The following is a 24,414-nucleotide window of genomic DNA, read 5'->3' as shown; positions in this document are numbered from 1 at the left end:
AGTATTGCGATATTGCGATATCGCCGATATTGCGATATATTGAATATTGCGATATTTTAATATATTGCGATTTCTTACTTTTTCAACTGTAAATGTTGTCCCCAAAGGAAAACTTTGTCAACATCTGGTTTATATAAGAAAATTTTTCCAGTCTGTTCATCTGACTTCAACCATTTTATTGCAGCAACATTGTCAAGTAAACAGACCAACAACTTTCATAAAGTCATAAAGTCATGTCATAGTTGCATGCACCTGACAAACTGAACTGTTTGTTATAGTCTTCTTACAGTCCACCTTAAAGGCCGGCTTTACCGTGAATATATATGAATATATATTAATTCTTAAAAAATCTTAAATTTCGAATCCGTTGAAATTTTTGAAATTGCTTGTTCACAGCCAGAGAAAAAAAAATGAAAAAAAAAAAAAAAAAAAAAAAAAAAAAAAAATGGGCCAGGTGACGCGTTTCGACGCGAAACGCGTCACCTGGCCCAATTTTTTTTTTTTTTTTTTTTTTTTCATTTTTTTTTTTCTCTGGCTGTGAACAAGCAATTTCAAAAATTTCAACGGATTCGAAATTTAAGATTTTTTAAGAATTAATATATATTCATATATATTCACGGTAAAGCCGGCCTTTAACTGGATGTGTATGTGGACTACTGTACTTGGCATGACATGGCCTGCAAAAAAATATATATATTAAAAAAATACGCAAAAAAATAAAATAAAAATAAAATATCGATACTTGTCGTCCAAATATCGATACAATATCGTCAGGCAAAATATCGTGATACTATGGTGTATTGATTTTTAACCCCACCCCTACAAGTTACTGACCAAACACTGTTTCAGTGATTGCTGTCAGAATATAGAGCCAATTAACACTTACTTTAACACAAAAACATCACTGAATGCAGCTTTAAATATATACATATGCTACACAGAAATCCTGATCGGAGCACCTCTGGGGACCACCAGGGATACCCAAACTTTTTTCATATAGAGAGAGGACCTCCAAATACTTTACACCAAGGGTTTTGTCTCTAAACAACTCACTGAGAATGTCTACTAATCAGTTAAGTTCTAGACAGAGAGTAACTATTTAGGTTGTGGAGATGCAGGTGTGTGATGAGTGGTGCTTACCTTCATCAGTGTTCTTTATGATTCGCTCAAGCAGGCTGGGGTATTGCGTGATGCGTTGAGTCACCCTCTGCAAACAATCGGCAAGACGCATCCTCTTCACCAAGGGCATCTGACTTATTTTCTGTAAACAGAAAAAATCTCCCCATTAGCGCTCTAGCGTGGGTTATTTTTCTTACAAGGGCTGATGCCAGATATGTCTCATCCCTGGTAGCATAGGACCCTCTTAAAGAGGACATGAAACATTTGAGCATATGACTAGACTACCCCCTTTAACCGACTTAGAAAACTACAATTAGTGCCTCCTGAGCAAATTTATTTTATTTTCATTATTTATTCTTAGATTTTTACATTTTCCCCTTTCTCTCAAATAACCCCTAGGGGTACACATAGCCTACCCCAGTTTGGGAACCACTGCTCAAGGAGAATTTTGTTTTTTTCAACCTGGAAGAATTTTTGTAATCATAAATTCTCTGTACGCCCGGAGAATAATATTAATGTATAGAGTCTTCTCTCCATGCGAACAGGCAAGGAGAGAGAAGAGAGGAGCAGACAGAGGCGCAACAAGCAAGACAGCGAAGCTCGCGGGTAACACTTTACAATAACGTACATAAATACTGTAGTAGTTACTAGTAAACTAATCATTAACTAATAGTTATTTAATGAGTAGCTAAGGAATAATTTGTCATTACTCAATCACTAGTTAATCATAGTTAATGAGTAGGTAGTCATTAGTTAATGATTAGTATAAGTTCCTGAGTAGAGTAGTTAATCAATACTTAATGATTACTAAATGTCAGCTCGTGAATATAGTAGTTAATCATTAGTTACTGATTAGTCGGTCAGTTCCATGAGTAGAGTAGTTAATCGTTCGTTAATGATTAATAAATGTCAGTGCGTGAATATATTAGTTAATCATTAGTTAAGGTCACATTGTGAGTATAGTAGTTAATCATTAGTTCCTGATTAGTTGTTAGTTCCTTAGTAGTGTCACAGGGTGATATGTGATAGAGATGTATTGTCAGATACCCCCTAATTAGTTGTGTCATGTGACTTGTGACGGAGCACCGGGGTAGACGGGAAGTGGGAGTTGGATTAGAGTTTATATCTGTGGCATTTCAGGTGCACAGGCTGTCTCTTAGCTGGGGATTGATGAAAGCCATGGATGCCCCATTCTCTAGTCATTTTCCCTCTGATTTCACATATGGATGTGACTGTGTGTTTGATATATTCTTTATAATAGCGTCCCCTAACCTATTGAAGGGAAGCTGTGTGTAACTAGCTTCCACACCCAGGCTTGAGCTGTCCACTGACGCGGAGTGACACCGCCCCGGCCTGTCCCAAGGTAAGCCAACCTCCCGTTTATCGATTTCCTGTAAGATACTGTTGGAATTAATCCAAGTTTCCTTAAGATCAAAGGTCAGCCTAGTAAGCTCCAATAATGTGTGGCCTCTGAGATGTTTACTCAACTATACTAACGGAAGTTGGGCCCCAGACAGGAGTTTCAGTTCTAGGTGAAACTACACGTAACATTAGACTATTAAGGATGTGCACCTGTCTACAGGCTGGTTTCGTGTCCTTTTGATACTCTATGAAACAAACATGTTTTTCAGCTCGTCAAGTTGGAGTGCGGAAGAGCACGTATACATTTTAGAATACACCCCTAAGACCGTTAACAGTTGAAGGTGACACACCCAATGAGTGGGTGCATCTTGTAATCTGCCTCACAACACATGGGGTCTTCCTCTTTTAGACCCAGCCTCTCTTTGACAGTATATATATATGAATGTTTCCGGAATAAAGAGCACTTTTTGACGGGATACACTGTTGTGTCGTGAATGAGACCTGAGCTTCAGCTGAACTTCAGTCCAAGACTTGGTGTCGTTTGTTCTCTTTCACTTTCACTCTCCACCAGAATTAACGAACACGGGAAATTGAGTCATCTTGATTTCAATCATCTTTTACATCCATCGATTGACCAACCTTGTCCAATTTCCAATAATACCCTGTTGCTCCGTCAGTTCTGTGTTGTTGTGGCGAGGTTTGGATTGACTAGACATGAGCTTGATCCCATTTTGAGAACCAGACCCGTCACAGTAGAGTAATTACTCATTAGTTAATGGTTAGTCAATGGTCAGTTTGTGAGTATATAGTTAATTGTTAGTTACTCATTACTTAATTATTGCCTGTCCATTAGTTACTCTTTTTGTGTACCCTATTGTAAAGTGGTGCATCATACTCAGTTTTTTATTAATACTGAATCATTACTTAATTATTACCTGTCTATAGAGAGCCGCAGGGATGACGTATTTGTGTAGGCTGAATGCGGAAGTCCCGAACTTCCTGGTTCAACACTGTTTCTGTCTATGGGATTTTTGAATGGGTTTTTGGCGCGATGCTTCAAATAAGGTCTCTGGGCAACGCAAGTTTAATCGTCTTTTTGTGTACCCTATTGTAAAGTGCTGCATCATACTCAGTAGTTTAAGAGTACTGAATCATTACCTGTCCATTTGTTACTCTTTTTGTGTACCCTAAAGTGAAAGATATCCTTATCAAATAAACACTCACTGCAGGTGAGATTCAAACCTTCAACCCCAACATCCTTAAATTGTAAGTCTGGTTCTCTACCATCTGAGCTAACCAGCCTGTTAGTTGGTAGAGCCATACTAGGGATCTGTAGAGCCAGAGACTAATAGGCAGAGCTGCTGTCTGTCTGTCTGTCTGTCTCTCTCTCTTAACTCTTTACTGCTGCCTGTGGGCGCTACTAACGCTAAATTTTTCAAGTTCTTTAAACTGTCCCGACTCCAGATGGTATATTAGTCCAACATGCCAGCAAACCACAAAATAAACAACAATGATGCTGCTGCTGATAAGAATAAAATGATATTATATGGATATGATTCAGTTTCAGTTGTTCTAGCCTATCTAGTCTCGTATGGGCGACTGAAGTTTATTTATCCACCTTTTTTTATAACAGCACGACACGAGAAAACAGCTCCAGAAATTAGTTTATCCACCTTTTTTTTACCACTACAGCAATAAAGATAAAGAGCTGCCTGACTTTTATAATTGACGAATTATAGGATCATTTAACACAAGCCAAGTAATGTTAAACTTTTTTTTTCCCCCCTCCAGATATAACATCCAATTTCGCAATCATCCTATGAGAAACATTATGTAGGCTACACCATATTTTCACTGAGAAGGACAAATCAAAATACCAGAAAGACACGCTCAACCCTCTGTGGGGTTTTTTTCTCCAAAAAATGTCACAAAAAGGAATTACTCCAAGACAGCACTCCAATAACTTTGATATTTCAAATTTTAATATTTATTGCCTGCACACTGACAAGACAAGGACAAGAATAGGGCCCTATTCTCCCACAGGCCTTCGGCGCTAAAACGGGCCTTAAACGCAAAAAAACGTGCCTTGCGCCTGCCTCGGGAAGATATCAATATGGCTTTACGCTGCCAAATGCGCTTTAGGCCGAATGGGCGTGGCGCAGTCCCAGAATGGGCGAGAATGGGCGTGTCGGCCTTAAATACCGGCCTAATGATATCTTCCCACCTGGTGTAAATTTAGCGCTTAGCGCTTTTGAAAACCAGGCCTATTCAGTGCGCCAGTTGCGTGGAGCGCTCCCCTCTGGCTCTCCTCTGTCACCCTTCTCTGTGTCACTCTCTCCCTCTCTCCTCAGTCTGACAGGCACAATACGACTGTCTCTCTCTGACTCCCTCGCTCAGACAGACACAACAAACATCCCATAGAAAAAAGCAGTTGTAAGTTCACTGCCTGTGAATGTCCCAGCATGCAATGGGGTACTCCATTTCGCTACTAAATAGCAACCAAATGAGCCGAAATAGATATAAAGGTCGATCTAAATAATGTGTAATGGTAACACAACCTGCAATTGTAGAACATTTCAATATTGGACCAAATAAAACATCGAAATGAAAACACCACCCTATGTGAAACCTATATGTCATTCTTCTACTGTCATGTACCTACTGTGATGTCTGCTCCAATAAATTGGCTCTACTTCACATTTTAGTTTTACAATAAAAACACATTTATACAATGACTTTACATAATGTAGGCTATATTTATGTGCATATCCTACCATCCTAGCAGGGGAGAGAAAACGATATCTTTCTGGACAAACTTTCACCAATCTAATTAATCTCATCATATAGGGATAGGCTATATTTTTCTAGCTGATGCCTTTAGAACATTCTTTTCACTTTGATCTTGCTATAGTGTAGCGTATTTACATGCTTGCAGTATTTAAACTGCAGTTAGATTGGTTTGAGAAGCATAATAATATGGAATAATAGCCTATATATGGAGACAGACAGAGGGATGAAGGGAGGGGGGGGGGCAGAGCGCTTGAGTTTGTCTGGTTTTACTGGACCACTGGAATTGGAGCTTCAAAGGCAAGCGTGTGATTTGTTTATTGCACTTATCCAATGAGCATGATGGTGCATAATTTTACGCTTAAAAGGCATGCTTGTAATGCTTTAGGCTGCGTGTAGCGCCAACACCAAGATATCAAGTGCGCTGGTCCACGCCCACTGCGCCAGGCGCTCGGCCTAGAAACTACGCCGATGCAACGATAGGGGCCTGTGTGATGTAACAGCCCAGGCTCAGTGGACTGTACAAATGAGGGGAGACCACACATGTTTTAAAGACATAACAAAAAGTATTTATTATAAACTAAATGAGTTACTCAAAATAAGGTTAGATGTGTCAGTCAGTAACATCAGTAGTGAATGCAGTGTGTGGATGAGTGAGAAGTGTAGTGTAGTGTAGATGTTTGAAAGTAAGTTTAAAAGAGCCTGAGCTCAAAGCAAACCAACAAGGTGGAGAGAGGAGAGAGAGAAAAGCCAGATCAAATAGGGAGCATCCAGGTGCTCCAGATCAGCTAATCAAGCAGCCCCAGCCTCTGCCCAGCCAGGACTGCAGACTGAAAGCAACCAATAAGTGGCTGGGTTTCCCAAAAGCTTCTTTGTGCTAAGAAGCTAATTCAACCCTTCTTAAGGCCCCCTTAAGAAGCAAACGCGTTTCCCAATTGCTTCTTTACGAAGGCATGCGTTTCCCAAAAGCTTCTTAGCGCTAAGAAGCTTCTTTGACCCTTCTTAAGGCTCCCGTAAGAAGCCAACGAAGCCAACGCGTTTCCCGATTGCTTCTTAGCCTAAAATTATCTTCCAATTATCCTCCGTTAAGAAGGCTGCGTTTCCCAAAAGCTTCTTAGCGCTAAGATGATCTTTCGTTAAGAAGGTTTTGTAAGAAGGGTCTGGAGCCTTCTTAACACCTTCTTAATGACAAAACACTGGCAGATCCAGCCGCGTCAGGCAAAAGGAGATACTTGTGTCCACTGTTCCTCTTGTGTTTTTCCCTTTTTCCTTTCTTTCATGCACCCTTTAGTGTTTAAAATTGGGGAACACTTGAAAATCTCCCCTGTATGTATGGTTACTTGTGTTTTAAATGTTTTACCGTAGGCTATATTTCTCTAATCAGAATGGATTCCTTTTATAATGTTGTGGATTTATATAGCACCTTTCACAGAACCCAAGGTCGCTTAAATTCTGTAGTGTTTCTCTGTTTTGTTGTATGCTGTGTATATAAAGCAATTTGAACTGCAGTCCATGTCTGAAATAAATAATGTTTAATAAAGTTTAACATGACCATGATTAGGTGTTAACAGTGTTTCTCAACCACTGAGTCGTGGCCCACTGCTGGGCTCAGAGTGCCATCAAGTGAGCCGCTCCAGTTAAGATGCTTCTTAAGAGCCTTCTATTTTTTTTATTTTTCTCGACTGTTAAGAAGGCGTTTGGGAAACACTTCTTTGGAGCCTTCTTAACTCCTTAAGAAGCTTCTTAACTCCTTAAGAAGCTTCTTAACTCTTAAGAAGCTTCTTTGTTGGGAAACTCAGCCAAGTACAGTTCAATGAGCCCACAGTACACAGGCGTGTAGGCCTGGTCCCCTTTAGTGAAGCCGTTGCATGTTAGATCGCTGCTCTGGCGGCAGGTGCCAGTATAGGTCACAAGGCCCGCCTCCCCATGTTAGTGGATGGGGAAATGGACAACCAAAATAATCACAGTACACGTCAACCACCAAAGGTGGTTTGTATCATTTTAGATAGTTATTATCATGCTAATGCCTGTGCAAGTGGTCATTTTTCTGATCAGTTTGTTTTTAAGTAGTTATTTGACATATAAAAAGGGATGATTGACAGCTGTGGCAGCCAGTCTCAAGCCGTCATTGGCTGGACAGGCTCTTCATATTATAGAGCTAGCGTTAGTTTTACATAGACAGGACACAGTGCTGCTTTCATGTTATCTACCAGACATATCGATGGACTGCAATAAAAAGGACATTGTTTTGAGAAAGGTGCACGAGGAAGTAACGTTCGTTGGGGACTGAAGTAAGTACAGAAAATATGTGTTTTATTAGGTTACTCCAGCTATACGTTATTGGTACACAATGGTTTTTAACATGCAGGCTAGCATTAGCGGGGGTCATGCCTATGTTCCCCGGGTTCTATGTTCCCCGGGTTCTATGTTCCCTGCTCCTGCTAAAAAGGGTTCTATGTTCCCCGGGTCCGGGTTCTATGTTCCCGGGTCCTATGTTCCCCGCTCCCAAAAAAGGGTCCTATGTTCCCCGGGTCCTATGTTCCCCGCTCATATGCGTAAAGTCGGCGAGTGCAAACCACAATATCTCGAGGTTGTGAGACTTCATTGACAGTCTGCATGAGGGAAAGCTCGAGTGTATAGGCTCAGACATTCAGCAGCAGGAGCAGCATCATGCTATCCATAATATTAAATTTTTCAGAGAGAGAGAGAGAGAGAGAGAGAGCTGTGTTTCCATTACCCTCAGAAATGCACAAAATCTAAATATCGCAATAAAAATCGGGTAATGGAAACACGTAAATTTCGAACCTCCCAAATATCGCAACGTTTTTGCTCTCTCATGAGGTGGTTTTTCAGACGTATCGATATACACTGTAGCAGTAGGCTATATCGCAAAAGCGTAATGGAAACACATTTTCTGCATTTGTGACGTAGGGGAGGGGACTGTACTAACCTATTTATACTAAGACTGGTGGGTATGTGTCTGTAACATGGTGTCATTCATTCACCAAATAAAATAAAATAAAACAATTACAAAAACTGTTTTACCGACTCATATATCCATTATTACACATTTAAATGCTGTTTATGAGGATTAACTCATTCAGTGCCAGCCACTTTTGGAGAACGGATGCTCCCAGTGCCAGAGTTTTCAGAGCGTTTTCAGTGATTTCTCGAGGCCCACAGAATATTGTGTGATATTACTATGTAAACACCGAACACGCACAAGAACGAGCTGGCTCTATTGTATCATCAGCAAAAAAAAGTTTATTGATACCATTTTCCGTTCTTTAGTTATGAGCCGGAGAAGATAGGTTGTTTTCAGCGTTTTCAGGCTTTTCAAATTATTAGCTGAGATAATCCGCCTTTTGTGAAATGCAGCATTTCAAGCACATTCACTGAGTCTGAAGATAATATTTTCTGATGTAGTGACGTAGTTGTTGTGTGATGCCCTGCGTGCACCACCCCCCTCCCCCCCTCCCCCCGTAAACTCCTCCCCACACTGCACACAGCCTCACGCAACCATTATATTTTCGGAGTGCTGCGTTTGTGTGCTGCTGTCGGCTCTCAGCGCCACAGCAGGGAAGAGCCAACCCGGATTGCTGAATGGTTTGGCGTCAGGGGCTGCTTTCCTGGCTGCTAATCGGTTGGAGAAACTATACAGACAGACAGACAGACAGACAGGGACAGAGGGGCTCAGTTGTGAGCGCGGATTGACTCCTGTTCGGAGCCAATGTCAGCTCCCGCGACAGAGCAAATGGCTCTGGGAGCATGCATCGGGTTGTCTTTGATCCACGGCTTTTAGGCTGTTTCTCGGACCTGTCTCTAATCTGGACTGCACCGAGCAAGCACTGTCGCCACCTAATGAGTCCGTAAAATAGGTTATACACCTCCAATAGCTACTATAGTTGTACAGGAGCTGCGGAAAGCTTTGATCGACGTCCCACCGTCAAAAAACGCATTGGACGTCGAAGGACGTCCGTGGCATTCTACGTCACTATTTAATTGGACGTCGAAGGACGTCCATGGCATTCAATGAGTTAAGGGGTGATTTATGTTGTCAAATGTGGGTGCATGGGATTGTGGGTAAATATTTTGGTCAGGCAGCCTAATATTTTGGTCACTGGCACCATCTACTGGATGAAAATGGAACATGGATCGATTATTTGTTTTTTTCGATGTTTTGTCCAAGCTGCCTTTGTCTTCTGTTTAAAATAGTCATGGCAGCAGCAACCGAAATCACAGTGCCAACACCAAGGAGGTTACGCAGTAGGCTCTGGAGTCCATCTTCCTTAAAGTGGAGTCTCGCGAGAAGAGATATTACAAGTTGGGACTTCAAACTTAACTTCAATGGAAACGTCTGCAAGTCGCAATTGTACTTTTTCGAAATTGTAGAAATATCGCAATTATTTTGCGAAAAACTGTAATGGAAACACAGATCAATATTTGCAACATTCACGCAGCACAAGTCGCCTCTGCCTATATAACCCACAGACATGCACAAGTTCTGTAAAGCCATTCAAATAAAATGTTTAATTTCACTTTCCTCTGCACCTGTCGGATGTGAGATATTGTGGTTTGCATTCGCCGACTTTACGCATACGAGCGGGGAACATAGGACCCTTTTTCGGGAGCGGGGAACAGAGGACCCGGGGAACGTAGGACCCTTTTTCGGGAGCGGGGAACATAGGACATGGGGAACATAGGACCCTTTTTCGGGAGCGGGGAACATAGGACCCGGGGAACATAGAACCCTTTTTAGCAGGAGCGGGGAACATAGAACCCGGGGAACATAGGTACGCTCCCGCATTAGCGTTAGCCGCTTGCGCTAGTCGGCTGTTTTTCATTATTTATCGGCTTAATATTACTATAACTTAACAAAGGATAACAATAGCTGGAATAACACAATAATAGACACATATTTTCAGAACTTACCAGGTTGTTTTGCCAGGAAATGTGTTTTGTAACGTTAACTCCCGTCCCGGGTATAACTGGGGCCTAGTACACAACCACCAGCCATTAGCTAGTCGCTAACGGGTTAGCGTCACATACAAACAGAGGTTTTACTTTTGGTATTGAAGCAACAAACGTTTTTATATGGATATCTCAGGGAAATGCTTTGACTGTGGGGATGTTCGTTCTTCACAAGCTCCTCTCTCAGCTGTTGTAATGATATACCATTGACATAAATAAGATATAGCTCAGTGGGATATACAGAGTCAGAGAACCGGTTACATGCTGCCACTCCGACGTGCTGCCACTCCGACGTTCTGCCACTCCGAAATATCGGCACTCAGAAAGGGGGTCTATATTCCCCGTTTTTCACGAATCTCTCCCAGCCCCCACGCCAAACCTAACCTCCCCCCATGCCTAAACCTAACCTTCCCCAGACCCTAACCCAAAACCTAACCTCTCCCACCCCCACGCCTAAACCTAAGGTCGGCATTGCGGCTTCTAAGGTGAACGACCGCCAGTCCGAATAATGGAAGTTAACGTTCGGAGTGGCAGCATGTCGGAAAGGCAGAGGAACCCCCAGAGAACCAGGCAGCCTGGCTAACTCCCTGGGCTAACGTTAGGTTTGGCTGCCCTACCCACACTATATCAGTACAACAACGTAGCCTCACGGTTAGATTTGTTAAACCAACATTTGCTCCAAAAGTAATTAAATCATAAAGTTAACCAAAATGCCATGAAAACATTAGGCTAATCAACACAGAGCTGCAAACATCAGTTATTTTCCCCCTGAGAGCAGCCCTCTCCAGCCCGGCCAGGCTGAGAGCAGCCCGGAGGTTTGACTTGTCTGGCCTATACAGTTCAATCTCCAACAACGAAAATCAGATTTTCGTACAGGCGTCATTTTGATAAACTGATCTCATAGTGGGAATCTTCCTGGTTACTTTTGGAGAGACAAAAAATATTACAACTTAAAGTGCCATATTTACAGAGCTAGACTGTATATAAATACACAACGCACTGTGCGCAAATCTAGAAACAGCAGCTCTACATAAGAAAGTTCAGAGGGGCGGGGACCTCAAAGAGGTTCTAACTCAACGGAGCTAGTGCACAGAATCTGGTTCACTGACCTGGCAGGATTTCGGCTTCACTCGACCCTGCTGGGCGGAGATAGCCACGCTCTGTCCATATTTATTTATGTCGATGACAGTACATAGTGAGGCTGCCACATCCCCCCCTTAAAAAAAATGGGTACCACCTAAAACCCAAACAAAATAACAAATAGAAACTATATGAATAACGATTTACATAATACATTTACCATCCCAAACAAAAACATATTGTTCATAAGTCCCCTGTAACCCCTAATGTGAGGCTACACCAATTGCAATCTATATAGCCTACAAGATGTATACATTATCATTATGCAGTAGTTAGCTCAAACTGAATAACACCAAAGAACACCCCCGTCTACCACCAGATGTAACAGCCCAGGCTCAGTGGACTGTACAAATGAGGGGAGACCACACATGTCTCAAAGGCATAACAACAAGTATTTATTATAAACGAAATGAATTACTCAAAATAAGGTTAGATGTGTCAGTCAGTAACATCAGTAGTGAATGCAGTGTGTGGATGAGTGGGAAGTGTATGAGATGTATGAAAGTAAGATCAAAAGAGCCTGAGCTCAAAGCAAACCAACAAGGTGGAGAGAGAGAATGAGAGTTATAGGGAGCATCCATGTACTCCAGATCAGCTAATCAAGCAGCCCCAGCTTCTGCCCAGCCAGGACCAGCAGACTGAAAGCAACCAATCAGTACAGTGCAATAGAGAGCCCCAGGGATGACGTATTTTTGTAGTCAGAACGCGGAAGTCCCGGACTTCCTGGTTCTTCACTGTTTCTGTCTATGGGATTTTTGAATGGGTTTTTGCCGCGATGCTTCAAATAAGGTCTCTGCGCAACGCAAGTTTAATCAAACGCGAACCAGTGTTCAGCCGGATAATCTTCACACATGAGGACCACTTTCATGAGTTTTGAAGCGTAAATGCGAGCCCTAGAAGTAAAAAGCTTGTGCTAAGCTAATCCAGAACTACACAGTGTCGCATAGGCTTCCACGTCATGTCACAAACCTGGACTGTTGTTGATGTGTGCGCTGCTGTGCACGGATTACCCCGGGCTGAACGGGCTGAACCAGGTGAGGGAAAGATAATTTCCGTGTTCGTCCTTTGAAGTGATGACATTATTGACGTACAGTATATATCCCCGTCGACTCAACAGTGTATAGGGAACATTGTGCTCGGGTGCAGTTGCACCACGGACTATTTTGGTTGTGACACTTCCTGATAACTCGGTTCCTGTGAGTCCTGTCAACAACGTGTCTAGTTATTGCGTATCTTAAATAAACATGTGAGCAAATAGAACTGCGTTCGGTAACACTTTACAATACTGGTGCAAACATGTGCATGAATGCATGGTTAACTCATGATGAATTAAGCCATTAATTGATGCTTACCACATCATCAACTAATGAAAGGTATGTTTGATGAACACACTGAGTCATATATGAATTACTATTAATTAAGTAGGCTATGCCTATATCATCATGGATTAATTCATCATCAGCACCTACTACTACTTACTATTACTATTAATACTGTAAGTCATGTGTTAATTACCACTATCAACTTCCAGTCGCCTGCAACCGGGAAATCGAATGAGTTTCCCCCGTTGCATAACGAAGATGGGATGCGCTAGCCACACTCCTCCTTGTCCGAGCTAGCCTGGTAAACCAGCCTGTCACGTGAACTCACATTTCATTTCCAAATGAAATGTGAGTTCACGTGACGGGCTGGTTTACCAGGCTATGTCCGAGCGACATCTCAGGGGAAACATACTCGACTTCGGGGAAAGAGAGTTCTCTTTGTTTGACCGGTGCCTAGCTGGCTGTAAAGAGAGGCATTCGGGGTGCAGCGGAGTCGCCTCTGCTGTTTACGGTAGTTTGTCAGTGGTGGTGGCCTGGCGGGGACACTGGCGCTATGTATGACTGGGATTAACGTGTGTATGGGCGCCTCGCTGGGTTCAGTGCGCGCCCCGGCCGGCCGGCTACGGCGATTTTTATTTTTGATGGCAGGCTGAGGCAATGGAAGTAATTGTGTGCCATGTCTTTCTTGACACTTATTCTCGTGGTCGAGCAACTAGCTGGTTTGCACAACGTGGTGGTCTTGTTTATTTGCCCCAATATCAACAGCAGCCTCCGTGTTCTTATTCTACGAAGAGTACAAACTGCAAAGCCTAAAGAGTCGGTCACAGTGGTGGTGGTGGCAGTGTCGAATGGATACCAATCGCAAGAGGAACGAGCGGGTTTGTTAGAGTTTCAGGTAGCTAGCCGTAGCAATTTAGCTTTAGCAACTTAGCTAGCTTGTGGCTTAGCTAGCTTGTTTGTATTGTGTGCGTGCATGGTGGAGACCTGTCGCTACAGTCACGTTGGTTCGGGAAGTGAAGAGCAACACAAGTGAAAAAGGACGAGAGCTGGAAGTTGGAGGTGGACCCGCTGGAGAGATCAAGCAACGCGGGCCGTGGGGAGGAGAGGGGAGAGGCCAGACTGTTTCCCCCCAGCTGATACAGACAAAAGGGGCACCGGCAGAGAGCGAGTCCTTGCTCCAGGGCAGAATTTGGGGACATGTTCACAAACTTGATGAATAAATGTGCTTTTATAACTCCAATGATGGTCTTCACTGATTACCTGTATATTTTGAATTGTTCTCATGACTGAAATGCATGCAATTGTGTTGCTATACTGTATAAAAGTGATTTTATGATCAGCATCTGCATTAGCTAATGATTTGGAGGATATCATTATGTCGTGACTTTACAATATGTGGCACAAAACTATTAATTAATACATAAGTATGTCGTGACTTTACTATCTGTGGCACATAACTATTAATTCATACATAATGATATAGGCACTTGTGAGGCACAACACTTAACTCATACATATATACTGTATGTGGTTCTTGGCATATAGAGCCTACAAGACATACATCCAGTGTTTGATGTCTGTTGGAGATGCACAGTGGATACAACGTCAGAGAATGTGTTGGAGTTGGTCTGGTTCGGGGCTAGTAGGAGCTACCAAGGTGGGCTACTACACGCATAGCCTATATCAGAGCAGCAACATCGGCATGATAGCTACAGCTGCTGAAATAGCCGTACCCGGCTAAGAGGTTCTGAAGGGGTCTCGGCCGGAGGTGTGGGACCCAGGCAAGGTGAGGGGCAGGGCGGGTAGGGTTTGGGTGGTGGTAGCCTGGGTAAACCCAGCCCCCAGTGACCTGCTCTCAGACAGACCCTGCTCACTAGTCAACAGGTCTGAGAGCAGGTCACGTGGGGGCTGGGTTTACCCAGGCTAGGGTGGTGGTAGGGGGGCTGCCCTGGGTGTTGGGCCGGGAGAGAGGCTCTTAGCCTGGTGGTAGGGGGTGGCTGGCCTGCTGGGTCATGCATTTAGACACCCGGTAAGATAGGCACAAAACACCGGCCACATGTTCTGTGTCCCTGCAGTGGACCAAGCTTCGAAGAGGAAGGAATGCCCATGATGAATGAGGTAATGGCTGGGACAGGTTAGATCCAGCCGGTCCCTGAAACGCTGCACACCGCCTCGCTCAGCTGGTTCTGATTGTGGGCTATCAGCATTGCGGTCTGGTAACGCTAAAATTCCGGTTGCAGGGAGCTGGATGTCGATAGTGGTAATTAACACATGAATTACGGTATTATTGAACACAGTGTGTTGATGTATGTGTTGATGAGGAATTAATCCATGATGATATAGGCATAGCCTACTTAATTAATAGTAATTCATATATGACTCAGTGTGTTCATCAAACATACCTTTCATTAGTTGATGATGCGGTAAGCATCAATTAATGGCTTAATTCATCATGAGTTAACCATGCATTCATGCACATGTTTGCACCAGTATTGTAAAGTGTTACCCTGCGTTCTTATTTATAACTAGACAACCTCTCCTCCTCCTCAATGACGACCATGCGTGTGAACTGCCCCGTCGAGGGATGTACGTATGTGGCCGAACACACTATAGTAGTAGCCATGCTCAACGCACATACAACCACACACAGAGCAGCCCCGGGAGCGTCGGAAAAATTCAGGCGCCCTTCCATAGGACTGGCCGGGACTGCCGAAGCCTGGTCGTACTTCGTGACCCGCTGGAGTGAGTATAAGGTAGGCACCAAGCTCGCCGGACACAGCGTGGCTACCCAATTACTAGAGTGCTGCGAGGAAGATTTGAGGAAGGACCTCACCCGCGCGGCGGGGAAGAGCCTGATAGACAGTGATGAAAAGAACATCCTCGCTGCTATGAAAGCGCTCGCTGTCGGCACGGAAAACACCATGGTGGCTCGTGTGGCTCTGTCCAACATGTGCCAAGGACACGAGGAGCCTATCCGATCATTCCATGCCCGCATCAAGGGACAGGCAGACATTTGCAAATACAGTATGGAATGTACCAGAACGGGATGTGACCAAATCAATGACTTCACTGAGGAGATACTACGGGATGTGATTGCGCGCAGGATCGCAGACCAGGAGATACAGCTCGACCTGCTCGGTGAAAAGAATCAGGACATGCCACTGAAGGACATGATAGAGTACATTGAGGCCAAGGAGTCCGGCAAGCGCTCAGCGTCACGCCTGCTCGATCCACAGAGCACAGGCGCAATTAGCAGTTCATACCGACGGGGAAGACAGCAGGGCGCCCGCACCAGAGGAGGAGCCAGACCGGAAAGACCGAAGACCAAGCCCGATGAGATATGCATCTACTGCGGCGAGGCAGGCCACGGTAAGGCTCCCCAGTGGCACACCAGACGCTCCGAATGCCCCGGATACGGTAAGAGATGTCATAAGTGTGGCCGTCAAAATCACCTCGACAGGGTCTGCCTGGGTGGCCGGCCGGTCAAGCCCCCGTCCGCGGAGGCTGATGAGGCGCGTGATGAACAGGCGACGGCCTCCGTCTAGCTATGCACAATCACGGTGTCCAGAGCAGGCAACGAACTATGCACACTCCCCCTCGCTCACCACCTGTATGATGACATGTGCAACAAGTGGATGAAACGTGCGTCCAGCCCTCAGCCGTACATCAACCTCACACTCACCAGTGTGCGCGAGGACTACGAGGCGCTGGGTTTCGACCTCCTGAAGCGCACCCGCGCCGTGACTCTACCCGCCATGGCCGACACAGGGTGCCAGAGCTGCCTGATCGGTGTCAAGGTCACCCAACAGATGGGCCTGAGTACAGAGGACCTCATACCCGTATCCATGACCATGAGGGCTGCAAACAACAAGGGGATCCGGATCCTCGGGGCCTCGGTGGTCAGGTTCACCGGCATCAGCGACAACGCCTGGAGATTGGAGACACGCCAAATCGCGTACGTGACGGACGCCTCGGACCGCATATTCCTCTCCCGCGCGGCATGCGTGGACCTGGGCATGATCTTGAGCAAATTCCCGATGCTCGGGGAGGTGAACCTGGTGACCTCGCGTTCTTATTTAGTGTAGTCTCATTTAGCCGTTTGCTAGCTAGCTGCCCTTTTAACGGCACATAAAAGCTTCAAAACTCATAAAAGTGGTCCTCATGTGTGAAGATGATATTACTAAACACTGGTTCGCATTTGATTAAGCTTGCGTTGCCCAGATAATTTATTAGAAGCATCGCACCAAAAACCCATTCAAAAATCCCATAGGCGAAAACAGTGAAGAACCAGGAGTGTTAGCATCGATGATTTCCGGACTCGTTCCTGGGGCTCTCTATGAGCCCACAGTACATAGTGAGGGTGCCACAGTCTAGGGACATTCCACTTTAGGGCAGTGAATATGTTGACTGCTGAGCAGATCCCTTACCGTGACCAGATCCCTTAGCTTCTTGTTCTTATGCTGCTCATTGTAGAAGCTGACAGCATCCTCGTCGTGGCTGCAGAAGACACCGTAATAACACTCCTTCATTTTCTCTCCCTGACTGCCTAAAAACTAAACAAAGCAAGAGGATTGTTACGGTCTTAATTTCTCTGCTGCTGCTTCGCTTAGTTATTTAAATGAACAGTTCACCAAAAAATTTAAATTCAGTCATTATCTACTCAAACTACTAAAAAACCTACGGGGGGAACTTTCACTTTCAGCTCACAACTACAGTGAAAGTTTCAGCAAAAAAAGGGTGTAAATGACATATTTTCAAGTCAACTTCATCTTTTTATTTATTTTATTTTTTACATGTTTCAAAGCTAGTCACAATTCCCTTAAATTGTTCAGGAGAATGCAATAACTCTGTTTCCCTGGAAAACTCCAAAAACCTTCCACTGGCATGGGGGTAGGTGGTGCAGCTTTAAAAATGACCCTACCCTTAGCCTACTTACCTGAGACTTGAGTATATCCCCCAGCTTTGTGATCTGGTAGTTTGGACTTGGGCTGCGGCACTTTTTGAGCTCATTGAGGAGGTGCTGGTGGAGTTTCAGCAGGTCCAGCATGAGGTCCAGATAAGGAAAGATGACATTCAGCTTGTCCTCCTCCATCTGCAGATTCTCCCTCACCTCGTAGATGTAGACATAGCAGAGGATCTTTAAGGTCCCCACATGGTTCAGCTCTGTCTTCATCAACTCTGGTAAACACACAGAGGGGAATGTCTTGATGATCATCTCACTACTATACTGTAATAAGGCAAGGGCGAGTGTGATGCGCTCCCCCTTATTGTATGTTTCTCAATCCTAACATTGTTCTCTCTGCTCCACTTAGTTGTCCTGCCCTGGTTGCTAAGGCCTGGTTGCTAAGCTGATCCCACTCTGCTGCTCATGTCTGGCTCAGCTGATCCTCCTCTCCATTCCAGTGGCATTGCTTATGCCTGGACTCAGCTGATCCTCATCTGTTAATCATAGAGCTCATTCATAAATAGTGGCAGCTTCAGTCATTCTCTCTCCCTCTCTCAGCTCAACACCTCTACATGCTGGTGGCAGCAGCATGTGCCTGGTTTGTTTTGGTACTTTGATTTATCCTTTCTTTACTTTGGGAAAGGTGGGTATGGTGGTTTAGTTTTCGTGGCTTTGTTTCTACAGTTTAGTTTGTTATGTTTTGTAGTTTAGGGTGGTGCCTGGTCCGCCGGCCGTGTGTCGGCCAGTGTGTGCCCGCTCTTTTGTTCTGTTTGGCTGTCCCACCTGACCCCTTTGTTATTTTGGTTTTTTTCTAGAGAGCTAAATTTTGAGTTGGAAAAATAAAAAGACTCTTTTTTGCAAACTTGTTCTTTGATTCCTTCTTTATATGTTATTGGTCTCCAAGCGAGCCTTTTCAAAGGTGGCCGTAACATATAATGGGGGCTCGTCAAAGCTTTTGTAGGTCCTGTATGTTTTTTAGACTTCTAGTGGCAGTAGGAGTCTAGTGGTACTATTTTTGGGTGGGGGTAACTTTTTTTTTTTGTACTGCTTTGGTGGTTAGGTGACTTTTTGTTTGCAGTATTCTGCTTTTGTAGTTGCTAACCTTTTGTTTGCAGTAGCCTGAGAGGTGAATTAATGGTCCCCTGTTAAGTAGCGCTTTTGTGTTGACTTTTTGAGGATGAAGTGAAGAATGAGTTTGTTGAGGCGCCTAGCCTAGATAAGTTTCATTGCTGTACTAAGGACAGTTTGGTGTTAATTGCTGAACACTATGAAGTGCCTATTTCCAAGCAGGAAAAGAAGCAGGTGATTAAGGCTAAGGTGTGGGCAGGTTTGGTGGAAAAGGGGGTTTTACCTCATACTCCTGGCACACCAACATCTCCTGTAGATTCATCTGAGATGATTCAGTTGAAGCAGCTGGAGGTTGAATCTCAGCGGATAGCTTTGAGGGAGAAGGAGCTTCAATTTGAATTAGAAATGAAGCGTCTTACTCTTGAGGAGGAGACCAAGCGTCTACTCTTGAGGAGGAGACCAAGAGGGCGCAGATTCACCTGCGTGAAGTCGAGCTTGGTGTCGGTGCTTCCCAACATGTTTCTGGTCCGCCTGTTTTTGATGTGAGCCGACATATACGGCTGGTTCCGCCATTTAGTGAGAAAGACGTTGACAAGTACTTCACGTTGTTTGAGCGTGTGGCTACGTCATTGAAGTGGCCTAGAGCGGTGTGGACGATGCTTTTACAGTGCGTCCTAGTTGGTAAAGCACGTGACGCGTATTCCTCATTGTCTGTTGACAGCAGTCTTGACTATGACATGGTTAAGACTGCTGTGCTCCGAGCGTATGAGATGGTACCTGAGGCGTATCGTCAAAAGTTCAGACGTTTCAGGAAGCATGACAATCAAACATACGTGGACTTTGCTCGTGATAAGGAGGCTCTGTGACAAGGGGCACACTGCCTTACTACACTGCCTGGTTAGGACACACCTTTTTTTATTGGAGTTTAATACTCCCCAAATTTCATAATTCATTTTTTTATGGAAAAATGTGGCTTTTCGGCTCAATAACTCCCAGGTCATATGACCTAATGACTCAAAGTCAATGTAGAATGACATTACTACACTGCCTGGTTAGGACACACCTTTTTTCATTGGAGTTTAATACGCCCCATATTTCATAATTCATTTCTTTATGGAAACATGCATTTTCTGAAAAATTCACCTTTTCGGCTCAATAACTCCCAGGTCATATAACCTAATGACTCAAAGTCAATGTAGAATCATATTACTACACTGCCTGGTTAGGACACACCTTTTTTTATTGGAGTTTAATACTCCCCAAATTTCATAATTAATTTCTTTATGGAAAAATTTGCCTTTTCGGCACAATAACTCCCAGGTCATATGACCTAATGACTCAAAATCAGTGTAGAGTCACATTACTACACTGCCTGGTTAGGACACAGCTATTTTTATTGGAGTTTAATACTTCCTATATTTTATATGGATTTTTTATGGAAAAATTAGCATTTTCGGCTCAATAACTCCCAGGTCATATGACCTAATGACTCAAAATCAATGTAGAATGGCATTACTGCACAGCCTGGTTAGGACACACCTATTTTTATTGGAGTTTAATACTCCATATATTTCATATTATTTTCTTTATCGAAAAATAAGCATTTTCGGCTGAATACCTTCCAGGTCATGTGACCTAATGACTCAAAATCAGTGTAGAATACACTGGCTGGCTGGTAAAATCATCGACAATTCGACACATCTCTGTTATTGCCTTTCAAAAACCTGACATTTTATTTTGAAACCCTGAAGTTGGTCAACGCGCGGTGTATTTACCGTAAGGTCTGCAATAAGGGCGCCCTTGAAATGTAGGAGCGGCTGGCTTGACGAGGCAACAGCGAGAGTAGGCTGGCTTCACCGCAGTCGTGCGATCATGGTGCGCGGCGGAGAATGGCCGTCGGTGAACGGGATGAAAGAGGAGCTGACAACGGTGATCAGCTCGGCGGGTATGGAAGCCCGTTTGTTGAAGGAAGTGAGACGGCTATTGGATGCTACGCCTGCCTGGGCAGAGGGGCTGATGCGGATGCTACGAGAAGTCATGGAGCATGTGGACTTGCTGAGCACAGAGGTAACGAAGCGTGGAGAACGGCCGGAGGAGCCACAAGAGAGACGGTGTTGGACTTGCGGGGAACCTGGGCACATGGGAGGGGATCATGTCTATGTTCCCCGGGTTCTATATTCCCCGTTTTTCACTAACCCTAAACCTAACCTCCCCCAGACCCTAACCCAAAACCTAACCTCTCCCACCCCCCACGCCTAAACCTAACCTCCCCCAGACCCTAACCCAAAACCTAACCTCTCCCAGGGAACATAGAAAGGGTTCTATGTTCCCCGGTCCCACAAAAACGGGGAACATAGGACCCGGGGAACATAGGACCCGGGGAACATAGGGATGACCCCCATGGGAGCGTACCTATGTTCCCCGGGTTCTATGTTCCCCGGGTTCTATGTTCCCCGCTCCTGCTAAAAAGGGTTCTATGTTCCCCGCTCCTGCTAAAAAGGGTCCTATGTTCCCCGCTCCCGAAAAAGGGTCCTATGTTCCCCGCTCATATGCGTAAAGTCGGCGAGTGAAAACAGCAATATCTCGAGGTTGTGAGACTTCATTGACAGACTGCTTGAGGGAAAGCCCGAGTCTAATAGGCTCAGATATATACCGTATGCACACATTTGAGTCCGACAGTAAAATTAAATTATAAGTTGGTGACTGCGCAGCGGCAGCAGCAGCTATTAGCCTACATTTTTCAGAGAGAGAGAGAGAGAGAGAGAGAGAGAGATTAATATTTGCAAAATTCACACAGCACAAATCACCTCTGCCTATAACCCACAGACATGCACAAGTTCTGTAAAGCCATCAAATATATTGTTTAATTTCGCTTGATATGTAGCCTAGCCCCAGGGAAAGAAGACTCTAAGTAAGAACTGGTGAGAAACTGCTCTGCCGCCACCTATTAGCTGTCGGTGGAGGTGATTTCTCTGCTAAAGAAAGCCATTAAAGCGGCCTATTTGTTTTCGTTGCCTATATATTTTCGTTGTCATATTAGGGTATCCGTTCCGTTCATTTTATGAAGTTAGAATTTACAGTTAATGTGTTTTTGAGTTTGGTATTAGGCTATTGTATTTGATAAATAAGAGCCGCAAGCTAAAACAGACAGCCAGTGTAAAACAGTTTGACCTTTTTTTCTACCACAATCCAGTCATAGTAAAGGAAAAATAACACATACAAATATGAGTTCATTTCCTCTGCACCTGTCGGATGCGACTTGGATGTGCGTGTTTTTAACTGTTTTAGATCAAAACAGAACATGCGAAGGAACTCATATGATCGCCCTAATCAAAATTACCTGGATTTTTACTGTTGGACTCGAATGTGTGCATATATCTGAGCCTAGACTCGAGCTTTCCTTCATGCAGTCTGTCAATGAAGTCTCACAACCTCGAGATATTGTGGTTTGCACTCGCCGACTTTACGCATACGAGCGGGGAACATAGGACCCTTTTTCGGGAGCGGGGAACATAGGACCCTTTTTCGGGAGCGGGTAACATAGGACCCGGGGAACATGGAACCCTTTTTAGCAGGAGCGGGGAACATAGAACCCGGGGAACATAGAACCCGGGGAACATAGGCATGACCCCCTCCGGAGCACATCAGAAACATGACATTCCTCCAAAATTATTGCATGCTGTGTGGACAAATGTTTCTGCATATTGCTAGTATTTCCCCCCTTTGACGAAATAGAGGTTTTGCAAGCATTGCAAGTGGCACTGTGGTCATCGTTTTGCTTCTGCCTAGACGCCATGGTGAACAAGGCTGCGTTGCGTGCGTGTCGCAGCGTGTGACGTCATCGCGCATGGAATCGATAGTGGAATTGTTAAGGATTTTGGCTAACGATTCCAAGGAATTGATCCACTGGGACCCGGTTCTCAACAAGAACTGGTTCTCGATTCCCATCCCTATGTTTCGGTCACCGACCTTTTTCAAACAAACATTTAGCAGAGGTGAGAAACCCAGCTTAAATAGGGGCTGACTGTTTAGTTGCAACCAATCCAAGCTCCCCACGGAGACTGGTATTCAGATCTGACAAGACAAGTCAATTAACTAAAAGGTACAACACTGAGTGATCTGTACAAATATGAATATTTTACAAATACACTTCAATAGGTGAATAAGGTGAAGCTCCACAGGGAAATAGACAAAAAGGCAATGGTAATAAATAGACAAAAAGGCATAATAATACAGTGGTTAATTTAGGCCAGACTGTCTTCAATTAGGTCCTGAACAACAGGGACCCCGCAGTTAAAAGGGGAAACCTGTGCGCAGATAGCCTATACACATGTGAGTGAGCTTCACAGTAACCAAGAGAAAAAATGAATAATCACAAGAGATAAATAGACAATAAATTTGTGGGAGAACACACAGAGACTTCTCTAAATAATCCATTATTGGATGGATTATTTAGAGAAGTCTCTGTGTGTTCTCCCTTAAATTTCTGAAGCTCGTGTATGTGTATAGGCTATCTGCGCACAGGTTTCCCCTTTTAACTTTTCACTGCGGGGTCCCTGTTGCTCAGGACCTAATTGAAGACAGTCTGGCCTAAATTAACCACTGTATTATTATGCCTTTTTGTCTATTTATTACCATTGCCTTTTTGTCTATTTCCCTGTGGAGCTTCACCTTATTAACTTATTAACCTATTGAAGTGTATTTGTAAAATATTCATATTTGTACAGATCACTCAGTGTTGTACCTTTTAGTTAATTGACTTGTCTTGTCAGATCTGAATACCAGTCTCCGTGGGGAGCTTGGATTGGCTGCAACTAAACAGCCAGCCCCTATTTAAGCTGGGTTTCTCACCTCTGCTAAATGTTTGTTTGAAAAAGGTTGGTGACCGAAACATCACATTAAAACAAATTTGATTGCAACTTAACAGTGTGCAGGACTCTTTTTTCACTAATTACGGACTTTTTGTCTTTGCCCGACACACCTGTCCTGAAAGATGTGCGGAGTTTCTCTTTAATTGTAAGCCACAGAGTTCTCTTTGGCATTTCACTCCAGCACTTTTTCACTTGCAACTACAAGACAATTTACTTCTAAGCCTAAATATGAATCCTTTCCAAGAGATCAATGCTTTGACACAAAACTGTGCTACCACTTTTGAATTATCCACTGAAGAAGCGGATAAAATACTTTGACTGGAGGATGTGGGACATTCAGAAGACTTAAAAATCAAGTTGGAAAGACTGTATCTGAAGGAGACATGTCTGAATATGCATGGCTCCACCCTGAGTGAATATTGGAGAAACAAGAAAATCCCCAGGGGCCTGCGCATCCAGAAGGCACCTACTCTAGGTAAATCTGATGAACAATTCTCCAAACGTTGGAGCGAAATTTTACTACTGAGTATGATGCACCACTTTACAATAGGGTACATGAAAAGAGTAACTAATGGACAGGTAAGAATTAAGTAATGATTCAGTATTCATAAACTACTGAGTATGATGCACCACTTTACAATAGGGTACACAAAAAGACTAACTAATAGACAGATAATAATTAAGTAATGATTCAGTATTCATAAACTACTGAGTATGATGCACCACTTTACAATAGGGTACACAAAAAGAGTAACTAATGGACAGGTAATAATTAAGTAATTAAGTAATGAATAACTAACAATTAACTATATACTCCCAAACTGACCAT

The 24,414-nt window shown here is 43.9% G+C and overlaps 1 protein-coding gene across 2 annotated transcripts in view; it reads right to left on the bottom strand.

Annotated features, from left to right (window-relative positions):
- Positions 1-24,414, bottom strand: part of LOC310791782 (uncharacterized protein) — a 134,980-nt gene that overhangs the window by 98,029 nt on the left and 12,537 nt on the right. For both annotated transcript variants that reach the window (XM_083653446.1, XM_083653447.1), the window contains exons 3-5: positions 17,638-17,879; positions 17,129-17,254; positions 1,141-1,261 (exon numbers count right to left, since the gene is read on the bottom strand). In XM_083653446.1, coding sequence (XP_083509572.1) covers positions 1,141-1,261; positions 17,129-17,254; positions 17,638-17,879 — 489 coding nt within the window. The remainder of the gene's footprint in view (positions 1-1,140; positions 1,262-17,128; positions 17,255-17,637; positions 17,880-24,414) is intronic.

This window comes from Poromitra crassiceps (genome assembly GCF_964638095.1).
Source record: "Poromitra crassiceps genome assembly, chromosome: 17".
NCBI classification, from domain to species: domain Eukaryota; kingdom Metazoa; phylum Chordata; class Actinopteri; order Beryciformes; family Melamphaidae; genus Poromitra; species Poromitra crassiceps.
Note: the sequence above shows the minus strand (reverse complement) of the source record. Positions and strands in the feature narration are given on the sequence as shown.